General features: G+C 37.6%; 1 protein-coding gene across 1 annotated transcript in view; it reads left to right on the forward strand.

The window, feature by feature from the left end:
* Positions 1-2366: 2366 nt before the first annotated feature.
* The window catches only part of vstm2a (V-set and transmembrane domain containing 2A), a 60064-nt gene continuing 48481 nt past the window's right edge, over positions 2367-13949 (forward strand). Inside the window, exons 1-2 of the mRNA XM_087788785.1 lie at positions 2367-2735; positions 3510-3676. Of these exons, the coding sequence (XP_087644911.1) occupies positions 2660-2735; positions 3510-3676 (243 nt within the window). The 5' untranslated portion in view covers positions 2367-2659. The remainder of the gene's footprint in view (positions 2736-3509; positions 3677-13949) is intronic.

Consider the following 13949-nt stretch of genomic DNA (forward strand, 5'->3'; position numbering starts at 1 on the left):
AGGTCAAATATTACAACTTTCAACTCAGGTGCTTCTTATTTGCAACTCTAAACATGAGTAACAAGGTAAAACTCAGGAATTGTTAATAAGGAACTTACATTATGTTTGGGGGGAAAAAAAAGTTGTTGGTTGAAAAAACACTGAATACTATTAGCAGTTATAATTATCTTTGTGCACCGAAGAAGAATCCAATCAGCAAACATGGGCCTTCCATTAACTAGAAAATAGCAAATGATGGATTCCATTAAAATAACTATTTGTTTCTTATAACAAATAAATAGCAACAGACCGCCCGACAAACACATTTTGATAATGATTTGAATCCCCTCACAAGTGTTTTGACTACATTTACCAAAATAATACACCAATAATGCATTTTTAAATCATCAAAATAATAGATTAGATATAAAGGCGAGCTAACATACAGTATAGGCATGACGTACACCAATAACGTCATGAATCATATATTTATTCTTCTTTGCTGTCACTTGCAAAAGTTGTATCTTAAGTGATTAGCAAAGCAAGGATGACAATATAACTTGTTTATTGATGTGCTCTTTAGAAATTTGCACATTTTCTTTCAACATTTAAAATGAAATTGTTGGTTTGGTCTATGTAGAGGTGATAAAAAAAGAACAAGAAAATGTGTTTAATCTCCTGGTGCTGAAGGCAGGGGGGTCCATCAGTTTATGTCAAGGATCTCAGGGGTCGTGCCCTCATGTATACCCTGGAGGGGTGCAGGTCCTGAAGTGATGGCAGGGTTAGTCATTTACCTTAGCTATGGGCAATTTCACACTCCAACAACTCTGTAAAAAATAAATCAACATTTGAAAACAATATTCCATGTTGTGTGCGCCTACATGTTCAGCTGAGTCATTTCTCTCAACTCACAAGAACATCTGTTGTGTTGGTGCATCGATGTCCCCGAAGACATAAACAAGAATGTATTCATTAGTGAAACAATCGATATCCTGAATGAGAAGAAGAGAAAAAGCAAATAAACATCTCACATTATTTACTATAGTACACTATTCGTCTTTACACAGACACAATATTTTATTTAAGGCCAACTCTTATCTTTTTTTTACATGATTGAGATTAAAACTGTACTGGTCTTGATTTTATCTTTAGATAAAGTCCATGTGCATGTCCTTCCGCCACACAAACCTCCGTTACTTTCTTCTAAAAGTCCACCTTATCTTTCTTTTAGTTTTAAAAGTCTCTCCGCCTCAATGGAGACTTGACATGGATTGTGGAGGGACAGTGGTGCGTGCCTCAAGCTTTGCCTTTTTTACTGCAGTTGTATTTCCGATCAGCGAAACTAAATAAGAACCTTTCAAACATTCAAGTTTAATGATAAGCCAGACTGTGGAAAATCGAGGCAAATAAACGTGTCTGTGAACATTATGTTTACGACATCCAGAGATACGGCAACTGGCGCGTGTCTATTGTATGTATCAACACAGTTCGTGATGGGCTCGCATTGAGAGGTGAGGCACTTCCTCGCCTGCCTCCCCTAAACCAGACGTACAAATATATGTATTCTTTACAGAGAGAAGTGTTGGGCTGAAACATTAATTTCTCATTAGAATGACTACACTGGTAATCTGCTAGAAAATTATATTCCTCAACAATTTATCTTTCTATTATGCAAAGAGCAAATAAATAAAATATTGAATGGTGAACTTGCGTCGCCAGGACATCGAGGCCTGCAGGCAGAATCGTGACTGACCCCTCTCACCCTGTTACTGCCGTTAGGCAGGAGACTGAGATCAATATGAACCAGAACATCCTGCTTTCCACCTGTCTGCTGTCCAGGATCATGAATATTGTTTGATTAAATTGAATATATTTTATTCATGTTTGTGTGATGTCTGGTATTTTAGTTGAATGTACCCGGTAATCTCTTTTTATTCCATTAATATTATTTTTATTCTCATACATTGCACTGCCACCACAACTATTTCCTGTGTTGAATACAAGTTTCTGATTCTGATTCTGAACTTGGCTCCATGCGTTGGATTGTTATCAGCTGTCTGGGATGTCATTTAAAGAAACAGTGTTTTTGTAACAACTACGTGTTTAAAATGTGGGGGTAAAATACGCTTGAAACATCATGTAATTTCCACCACTTTATATAAGATTTATAAAATATTTTGTTACTATTTTAGAATTTAATTTACAAGAAAAACACGGACACAAAAATATCCCAAACTAATATGACAATACTCATTTTAAATAATAATAAAGAGATGCTTTCCCGCTGCCCGCGTGTGAAGGTTTTTGTGTGTGTGAGCGTGCATGAGTGCGTGCGCGGAACCCCTTAGTGATTCACTAGACTGACGTATCTCCAGCAGCAGACACTGAACACTGCAGCCCGCTTTATTCCCAGACTTGAGTGCAGCAGGAGAGTCGACGCACTCACGGAGCCCACGGAGGACGTTCGAATAACTTGTGCGGCTGTAGTTTTTTTTTTCCTCCTCTTCCTCACCATGTTCCGTCTCTGGCAATGTCCGTTTAAACACACCGACGCATCTGCTGCGTGATTTTTTACTCTTTTTCTCTCAATTGTTGCTGGCTTTTTTTTAAAATTTTTAACCGCAGATATTATTTTCCCTCTTTGGCTTAAACAACAAAAAAAACACCCCGAGCTGCAACGATGTGGACCTGTCACGATACCGCTGGATTTGTTTTCTTAACTGCCTTTTGCGTGCAATTGGGATTCTCGTTCGAAGGTAAGATGCGCCAGAAAAGAGCGTCTGTGTGACTGCATGATGACAAGCGAGGAAAAGTCCTGCAAAAGTGCGCAGTGTTTGCTGCTGTTATCAACAGATGCTGCCTCTTGTTTTCAACGAGGATGTGGGAGAAAATAAAGGCTGTGTGGCAGATGATTCACATTTAATGCAACTGGTGATTGTTAGAGTAATGTGGCGAGAAACACTCGGACGTGTTACATATGTATGTTTTTTTTAATGAATTCTCAAACATATAAAACATTCATCCGCAAATGGAAAATAAAAAGAAATGCGACGTTGGTGTCAGGAGGGAGCAGAGTTCCGCTGTCCATGGTGCTGAAAGAGAGCTGCTTCATTAGTGTGCATGAGAGCTTTCCGGCAACCGTTGACGATTTTTAAAACCTTGAAACAGAACACGAGCTTTATTAAAAAGTTCATACACAATATGTCGCCAGCCTTATTTCCATCTGTGCATTTAGGAGGGGATTTTTTACACGTACGACTTGGGTGCAGATTAAGAAGTGTGTTTAAAAAAAATAAATAAATAAGCGTCTGTTAATGGACCTATAGAGCAGCTGCAGGGTTATAGGACTCGGTCGCTCCCTGTCTTATGTAAATCGATGCCACCCACACTTTCTTTGTCGATGTATTTAAACCTACTTTAGGTTCTAGTCACGCTAGTGGTTTTGACCAGTGCTTCATTTTTTGCTTCACACCCCCCCCCCCCTCATTCTGCCCTCCCCTAATCTTCTTCCACCTCCCTCTCATCTGCAGGTCGCTTCACGGATCTCCCTTCCAACATGACTGTCAAAGAAGGACAAAACATAGAAATGGCGTGTGCGTTCCAGAGCAGAACCGCGTCAGTGTATTTGGAGATCCAGTGGTGGTTTGTGAAAGCACCGGAGCCAACTGACAATGAGGATGAAGGGGAAGCAGAAGAGGTACCACTGATCTTCTCCTCAATGCGCTGAGATGCAAATCTTTTTGGTTTGGTCTAATGTTTACATGCATAACTAGCACAGTTTCATGATCTTATCAGGAGACATATCCAGTGTACTTAATATCCTTGATTCCTCAAACTTTGAAACTGTGGGTCATTCAGCACAATCACAAAAAGATACAATCGCTGATTGTTAAAATAGTTAAACACGACTATAATTACAATATTTATTTCTTTGAAAATGGAGAATTTCCTGACATTATCTTCGACCTGGTCATGGTGTTTAGGAGAATTCCCAATTTGTTCTGTCCTCTGTAAGTCCTTTTCATGCGTGAGAGACCAAAGACATGATATATTTTTTTTTTAAAAAGGAAAAAAATTCATGATAATTAAATTTGCCACATCTTATATAACACGAAAAAGCACTGAGAGAGTGCATACCTCTGCCAGGAAACACATTTGATAGAACTTCATAGAAATGCAGTAGACAATCAGTAGACATGTGTCCAAACTTTTTCTGAATACAGATTTAAGTTATTTTCTCTTGCGGCAGAGGTTATACAGTAAATGAGGAGACCATGCATAGATGGTGAGCTTTATAAAGAAGAGTATAAAAGAAGAAAAAAAAACAGGAGAGACAGTTGGTGGACAGCAACTAGAATAAAACACCCATGTATCACTTTCTAAAATCAGTTTAATGTCACAATACGAACAACAGTTTGTCCCACAGTCACCTCTAATCCTAAGTGAACCACCAACTGCACCAGGTCAGGTGAAATGACCTAGAAGTGCTTCATGTTGTTCAAAGGTTAAAAGGTGTTTGAAAAACCTTGAAAATACGTTCATATTGTAGATAAACACAAACGCAAGCGATTCAATGAAGGACAAAACAATATTACATAATGTTGTGGTTTTTGCAGCGCAGAAACCTCCATGGTTGGGTCATCCAAGAAGAGGTGATCTATAATGAGTGCTTACCCGCTAAATATTAATTTTTTTAAGTGTTTTATTTAAAGATAAACACATCCATTACGAGTGTAGTCAAATAAATCAAATGAATAAGTGGCAAAATGAACTGAAAAAATATCAAACTGACAGGTATTAGTCTGTGCTGCTTTTTTTTCTCCACCAGGCCGACTCTTGAATGCCACATTTCAAGCACAATGGCATTTTTATGTGGTGCGGTTGCATTAGTGCAGGTTCTGACAGATTATTCTGAGCTAATAATCAACTGCTTAGTGGATGACAGTGCTTGGATGTGTTTAGTGCTTTCTAATAGATGGGAAGGCAGGATGGGATGCTGTATGGCAGGTAAATACATGTCAAGAAGAGGATGGTTGCACTCACATGACAGTCATCCGGCTGAGATTTGTGCCTAAGAGGAAGAGTGTGAGAGAGAAAAGGGGGCGATAGAAGGTCGGGTTGTTGTATATCCAAAAGGCTTTCATTATCATTCTATTATAACCCTCTTCTGGTCACGTCGGCCACACTTTCATGTGCAGTTTTAGATCCCAAGTGATCGTGAGAGCATTCACTTAAGAGGCCCATTGATGCATCATGATCACACATGCTTTTTCTGCCATCTTCAATCCAAATAGAATATTTTTATATTATGAAAGCCACTTCCTCCGGAAATTGTGGATAATGGTAAAATAAAAAAGGTAGTAGTTGTTGGTTTTCCATCTAGATGATGGATGACGTTTGATCTTTCATAACACAGTCATTTGGAAAATAGAATGAAGAATATTTAACAGTATTTCTATCTTATTTATGTGTATCGCCAACAGGATCAGACCTTGGCAAGACCTGGGGGGTGACTGTATTGTGGCCATGATGAGGTTAAACATCTTTTAGATAGATAGAGTTTGACCTCAGCGGCTGGAGGACACAATTTTTCTAGCAAGTGTGGAAAGTGTAAGATGGTTATTGACTTTGAAAATATGTATTTCCTAGAGAAAGTGAGAATTCATAAAGTGAGAAGTAAGTATTACTTAAAAATTTAAGTCAGAATTCTGGGAATTTCTTTTGGTTTGTTTTTATAAAGAGTTGTTGAGGTTTTGTTTTTTCTAATTATCTGACCAATTTTTGTTAAAACATGTAACAGAAAAGATATTTGTTAGAATGACAGTTGCATTATTCTGCTAAATGTGAATTCATTTCATAGATATTTTAATTTAGATTTTCTTTTTTTAAATTTTTAAATTAAAAAATTAATGTATGTTTGCTCATTTTTCACTATTAAAGTTCCATAAAACGAACACTTGGTTTGTTTTGTATTTAAAAAGAATTTCCACTATTATTTTGTGCAGTAGTTTTTACAAAGGTCTTCCAGTCATAGGACAATTCTACCACGTCACCTGTCTGTCAATGTCGGCAACTAAACGGGCAGTAAATGGCACAAAAGTACTTGCAATGAATGGTGACTGTGGTAAAACATGGCTTCAGAATAATGTTAAAGCCAAATCAATGAATAGCTCTTTGAAATGCCCATCAAGATTAGCACAGAGGGTGTTCTGGGGTTGAAAGTAAATTCGACCCAAAACCGGCTAGAAATCAATAAAGCAACAAAACTGTGCTCTCTAATCTGAATGCAACATGATGATGCCTGTTGGTCCCACAGACACAAGGTTTGAATCCATCCTGCAATTATTTATAAGCAATAATATAAATGTCTTACATGCAAATTGGGAATCTTCCCAAAGCAGCTAAAGAGCATTGAAGTCGGTTTTATTTGCACTTTGGGACTGTTTGCTAACGTGGTGGGTGTATCTGAAGTGATGGATGAGAGCTCCTCTTATCTCTGCTACCATAAATTTGGTTAATAGGACTGTTAAAATATGTGTCTTTATCTGAACTTCACTGAAATAATTTGGTTAGAGGGTGTTACTTAATCAACGTCCAATAAACTGAGGTCTGAAGTTGAGCATCACGGTAACTAAGTCGGATTCCTTGTTGCTATGGGAGGGCTTCGATTTGAACACATGTTCGTTGAGAACTAAACAAACACACACAGGAGCGATTTTAAAATTAAAAAAAACAACAATTGAGGATGTTTATCACCTATCAGCCTTCACCATGCCAACTCATTATCCAGTTTGAATTTAACTGTAACATTGCCAGCTGATGATTATACACAGACATGCAGCAATAAAACAATCAAAGCAGAACAACACAACATTAGCATTGTGATGATTGTGTTTGCTGTCATTGATTCAAGTTGAAGCGGAGAAGTACACAAGTGCAACTGTGATGTAAACATATGCTGAGGGGAAAGTATTGTTCTGAATGAGGCACGTCTAAAGTCCGACTTGGAGGCCATTTACAGCCCTTGAGCGAAACATACATGGCTCAGAGCTTCCTCCAGAGAATTTAAAATGCATCATATTTTATTTTCCTAAACTCCTACCCATTATCTGGGGTCTGCGAGACATAGTATCTCCTGCTGGTCTTGTGGTCTCTGTGGCCCTCTTTAAAAAGAAGTCAACCATCTTTTCAGACATATCTTCATGGTCATTTTGTATGGATTAGCGCTTTTAGTACAACAGATGAAAATGCGGGTGTTAAGCTCAGCAATAGTTGTTGCAGTAGCATTTTATACGATGAAATGGAATCCTAAATGTCCAGTCATGTCGGACATACAGCAACGTAACATTTCATTTTGACCTACAAGACAGTTGACAAGTTAAAATATAGATTTCCCTCTTAAAGAATATGCCGTTCCATTTGATTTTGGTTTTACTTTTGTTTCCTTCAGTCTCATTTCAAACTTCAATAAAATATACCAGATAATTGAGTTACATCAACTTCATTGCCTTCTATCTCACAAGCAAGCCAGACTCTATATTAACGTCATTTTGTTGACTCTGAATCTGTTTTGCAGCTGGAAAATGAAACCTCTCTAAACAATTGGATTCATCGTAGGTTATTGTACCGAAGGGAAATCTGTAAATGTAATTGCAAAATCTTAGCTTCGGTAATAATAGTGATGTACATTAACGCCGCAAGACATGATGGTTCTGATTATTGTATCTCCACAAAAGTTTGTCATTATTGGAAATTTCAAATCAGACAACGGGGGGCTTTGTATTCATGTAACGTTCACTGACCGTCCAACTGGGTGGCACTCTCTGCTCTATCGTCTATTGTAATGGAACCGTCACGATATATACTAGTGCAGGTGAGAGTAACCAGCAGACAACACTTTCAAGTAGAACGAACAAACAACACATTTAATAGATGACAAGTTCAAAACAAACAAAATAACAGAGTCCAAAATCTATAAATGTCCAAAAATCCAAATACCAAAATGTCCACTGAACCACGGAATAAAACAGGAAACAAAAGAAAACAACAAGGAACCTGGAAACTAAAACAAGGAGGTCAAAACACTTGATTTTCAAGAACAAACTAAAGCACTCAGGCAACGGGGAGAAGAGGCAAACAATGCAAAAAGTCGAACAATAATAATCGACAGGAGGGAATAAGAAAGCCAAATAAAACAGCAGGGGAACATCTTTGATCCGACACAAATCAGGTGGTTGACGTCATGAGGTCTAGCCGTGTGCCATTAGTTGAGTGTCATAACGCTAGCTGCATCATACTAGATACAGTGCTTGTTTGGATTTATTTTGACGTTCATTTTGTGGTGGTAAGCCTTCTTAATGGGATTTTTTGAGAGCTTAGAATGTCAAATCCAACCAGATGTTAATTTTATACATGTTTAAGTTTGGAAAGGTGCTTTTTAGAGTGATGTTATCAAACCTGGAACTCCCAGTATCTTATTTCTGGAAATGATGCCCTAACAGCGGGGCATAATTTTAAACAATGGGATTACCATGATGATTGAAAGTATTATACAGTATAATCAAAATGTTACATTTTGCCATTTTCTTCTTAGCATCTTTCAGCAAACGTCATTTTATTTTATGATCCACAGTCTTTCTTTCATTGGTCATCTAGCGATGGGTTTGATGAAGCTTCGTACGGCAGTGTCTCTTTTTCCAGAGCTCTGTTTAAAATTAAAGTGCGGTATCAATAGAAAATGCTTTTCAAAGAAAAAGAGTATAGAGCAGAGAGTGTCATCTAGTGAGCTTTGAATATAAGGAAATTGTGAATCTTTGTTTGCTCTCCAAATATGGCCAACCAATAGTAAAGGTTCAAACGAAAGAGAAACCATGTCATTGGTCTATGGTCCTCTCACAGTTGTCTTCACTTAAAAACAGCATCTGATTCAATATAAACACACGTACGTCTGGTCAAGATCATTGTGGTTATGCTCAAGTTTAATATTAAATAGTAAATTGTAAATTATTTATTAATTTAAGATGCAATGCATGAATAATTGTTTTATTGATATATTTTTATAGATTTTATTTTCCAAAGGACCAACTTGTTTCATTTCTTGGATCTTGAATGTATCTTCTCTATCTTGAATATAAATCAATAAGTTTATTCAAGCTTATATTCTTTGCTTATGATTGTAAATTCGATTCCTGTTCTTCTATTACTAAAGCTACCCAATTCTAGAAGTCATTTGATAAAACACCCATACACACAGAAACAATGCACAGGTTTAAATTGTTGTTTCTAAATCTAATGAATTTATTTCTTCAATAAATTCTAATGTTTCTGCCTGGTGGTCTGTTAAAGCGTCAGCAGAGTGGAATAATGTGCTTCTGCAGGTGGATGTAATAAATGCAGCAAATATCCGGAGGCTGTAAGGTTTTGCTTTACTGCTTTAAAAACACCATCATGAAATCAGAAGGCATAGAACGAGTTGAGCCCCCCGGGAAGTGTCACACAGGGGACACGCAGCCTCATTTCCATCCATTTCAAACTAAAACACACTTTCCCGTTCATGGCACCAAATCCTTGTTATTGTAAAGATTCAGTTCAGTTTGATCTTTTGTTTGTCATGAAATCAATTCATTGGGCAAATCTTTGCAATCCGGTCCCTGGTAATTCTATTTGCTGTGGGATTAGGTTTGGATATAAGAGGAAAATGAGGGAAGCTGTGGTTATAACTGTGAAGGTAGCCATCCTGATCCTTTCAGCCAGTGCTTGAAAAAGTGTGAACTCTTGTATTTGTATAGCTTTCAAGCTCTAAAATAAACACACAGAGACTAAAGCAAACAGCTTAGGAACCATTGAAACATTTTTTTGGAATATCAGGGCACATAAGAAAACTGATTTTATGATATTTTAGACATTCTTTAGCAAATTATCTGTTCATCCTGGGGTCAGGTTGGAGTCAGATAAATTTAAAAAAACACACATTTCTATGGCTGGTGGGGGGGGGGTTACATGTTATTTTATTTTTAAGTTGGTCTTCCAATAACATTGGTCAGGAAAGCAAATAAAATCTATGAAATCAATTCCTCTTCTCCAAAACACACAAGCGAGCTACTGTGTTGAGTCACATAGTTTTACTGTAAATGTTACGGTATTTCTATCTTCAATAGCAAAACCATTTCAAATGAAATATGTTGTTCAAAAGATGGATCATGGAAGGTCACGGTTGAGCAATGATAAAAAATTAATTAGAAGTAGAAAAGCACTAACACAGCGCTTACCTCAGAAAAAAAACAAATTTATTTTCCAATTCAATCAAAGAAAGAAAGACATTTCTGATGAATAAAGTTGAGGCCTTCTTGTTACACATGGATTCTCTGATCGTGAATTGAAACAGGGGCCGACCTTTTATATTACTAGCAATCTTACTTTTAAACCCCCAAGACAATACGTAATAAATGAATACAGATTTTGTGAATACAGTTGTATCTATACAACTTCTGGGAAGTTGCCTCAGCAAGGTATCCCTGACTTCCCTCTCCTGTTAATGGAACATTCAATGGACATCCCGTATCATTTGACTCACCTGAGTGTGGAGGAGCAGCTGCTCTACTCCAAGCCTCTTCAAGATGGCCATTGTTTTCTGGTATTATCGATATTTCCTGCAAACTTATGTTCAATACCTTCAGAACATTTTGAGTCATTTTGCCGGCGGAAAGACATAAATGGAGACTTAGGCCAAAGGTTAATTTGTGGTTAACAAATGGTTGATATTATTAAAGTTGTGTTCTCTAACCTTGCACGCCAGATGTTTAAAATAGTTATAATGACTGAACCTCTACAGCGAGTAAAAGACTAATTCTGATTCAGCCATTTTGAATTCTCAGAGACCAGAAAAATTAAACTGACAGCAGGGATTGACATCGAGATGATGAGATTGTGTATGTGTCATATATGAAAGTGGTGATACATTCACTAGAGAAGCTCCTGGTTACAATAGCATTAATAAAGCATCAAGGGTATCAGTTGCTGCTTCTGGATTTTAAAATTTACTCGACCTCGGATCTCCTAAAAGGCTTTGTGAGGCGAGGTAAATGTATCAGTGGGTGAAAAGACAGATGCACTTTGACCGAAACAGACAACAGCAACCTCTCAAGTGACTTTGTAAATCTAGGTGTAACAGCAAGTGCCCTGATCTCTGGGTGAACCTGGCACCGTGCCTCTCGATCACAGAAAGATTACGACACGTGCAGCTTCCGTTCACATCCTCGCTGTCGTAACCCTACCTAGAGTCAATGCAACGCACAGTGCGTCCCTGTGATTACCGTCATCAGCGCCGTCACCCCGCTATGAACACACGCAAGTGCAATGATGCTAATGGTCTCCAAACAGTTTGTGGTGAACATAAATGGTTCTGGGGAAGCGCTCTGATTGTGTCTGTGAGAACACACACACACACACACGTTGGGACGCCCGCTGCTTTCATTTTAAGCCAGCCGAGTGTGATGCAGCTCACTGTCAGGTTCAGGTACAATCATCGGTCATGGTAGGAATGGCGTCTTCGCAATCAATGGAAGCTACTGCAATACGGCAGCGCAATACTGATGCAATGCCGTCATGCTGCAATGTCTCACATTTGACTGTATCTGTTGAGCTAGCATTTGCCTTTCTCGGCGGATCAAATTGCCCGTTTCAAGTCTTTCTCGAGGCCTTTGTTCAGACTCACCTATAAAATAATTGAGTGCAGATACCTGGATCCATTTATTCTTCAGGTAATTGCATTTTTCTGTGTTTAACATAAAGAAGAAAAGAGGTTTTGGTTCTTCAGAAATGAGTCACAAGCATATTATATTGCAGATGGCACATACAAGATTTGTGTTGCTTTATTTAAGACAACAATCAGTATTGGTCGTAGTTTTATTTATCATTATATCAGAGTACAAGTGTTGTGGAGTAGGTTATGTGCCTGGAAACTGTTTGTGGATGGATAGGACTGAAAAGTTGTTGAAGTATGATAAAGAAAAAAATGTAAGACATTCATTTATAATACTATTACTATAAGTTTAGAATGTCAACATGTTTTAAGAATGAAAAAGTTAAAATAGTAAAAAGCAAAATTACTCTGAGATGGAAGGAGAAGGAATCAAATCCATAAACTACTTTTGTGGCTCAGTGCAAAAAGACATATGTTCCCTTAATACAGCACATGCCTTGGGGGATAAAGGGCAGTGTCCTAACTTCTAGAGCTCAAGAGAGTTTTAACCCTTGTGTTATCTCTGGGTCTGAGAAGGCCTGAAAAAAAATGTGTTTGACCTTGATCCTGAGATAAGAAAGGGGTTAAAGAATCTGGCCTTGTTGAACAATAATAGCACACAAGGATATCACAGTCAGATGAAAGTTGATTTAGATCTTTTCTGTTTTCAATAAAGTCATAATAATTATTAAGTATTTTTTCTCAAGGGATGAACAAAGTTCCATATAAATATGTTTTCTATAAAGGTTATACTTACTACTACTTAGTATTTTTTCCAACAGACACAAACACAAAGAATGAAAAATGATTTTAGGAAAAAATACAGAGTCCAAGCATTTTTCAAAAACAACCATATACTATGTTTCTAAATGTCCCAGTATACAGTTTGATACCAAACTTTTTCAAAAATATGTTTTTATAAATGCTACTTTACATTTTCCATTGCTTTTTTCAAAAGCCTTTAACATTTATACCATTATAATTGCTATTTTTTTGTTGGATGTAATCAACATAGATTTTATGATAAGAAACTGTAGTTCCCAACCTGTTTTGCACAACGAACCAAATAAATGTATGCATTATTTAAACGGACCGACATTTGCATAAAAAAAGCAAATATAAAACAGCATGTGCATGAAAAATACATTTCACCACAACGCTGAATTAGCAGAAGGCTTAGGCGAGTGTATCTGCAAAAAGATATAAAGTATATTTCAGTCATTCGCGTGAATGATGTTAAATAGTAAATGTGTCAAAACAGGCTTATTAACATGTCACAGGTTATATTATATAATTTTTGGAAAAAAACACAGTCTTAGTAATAATAATTACAATATAAATTACATGAATTGTATTTTGTCTTTATGACTCAAAGCCTTAAGGAGTGATACTGGGCCTTGGCCCTGTGGTTTGGCACGACTGTGCTTCACTTCAATAATAAATAATAGGCCAGCTCCCTGGTGAGAGAGATTAAACGCTGGTATAAATGCAGGAGAGTCAAGTATGTTGGAAACACTTTCCATTATATTGAATATGCATGAGAATCCGAACACCAGTGTTTTCGATTACTTATCCTCACTACTGTGACCAGGCCTATGTGAGCTGGTCAGTCCAGGGTGATGGATCACCTCTTCTATGGAGAAAATGTTATTAGAAGCAGGATGAAGAAGAGCCTCAGAATTAAAGACAAAAATACTGGCAGTCGTAGTCCATCTTGAGTTGGAGTTAAGTTGGAGAAAAGAGCAGTTTCCTAAAGCATCAGACAGGTTTATTGTTTACTTTAAATCATCTGCGTGTGAGAACGTCTGTGCGGGTGTCATCATGCGATGTGGTGGTCATATTCCTTGGAATAAGTGCAGGAGAATATATGAACAAATCACTTCGTATTTTATCTCGCCTGGCCCAGCTATAATGTTGAGGCGTGTTAGCACAACTCACTGTAATCATATATCATCCACTTGGTGAAACTCCAGCTCTTAACGCCGCAAATTCCTCTCACAAAATGTCGATTTTTAGTTGTTGGTTTCTTGCTCGCTTTTCCAGTCCTCTCCAGTAGAGAGGAATTTAGAATCAGATCTCACTAACGGGGTCAAGTGAACCCAAATGCGGGGCTCAAATCCGACGTGAATGGTGTATGAACTGGCCAAGGTCGAAGCCAACAGGTCAGACTGCCAGCTAAACAAGTAACAAGGAAGAAAGACAAGATTGGGATTCAGGTCACAAGTAAGAG

The sequence above is a fragment of the Callionymus lyra genome, chromosome 4, assembly GCF_982586985.1.
Source record: "Callionymus lyra chromosome 4, fCalLyr1.hap1.1, whole genome shotgun sequence".
Lineage (NCBI taxonomy): Eukaryota > Metazoa > Chordata > Actinopteri > Syngnathiformes > Callionymidae > Callionymus > Callionymus lyra.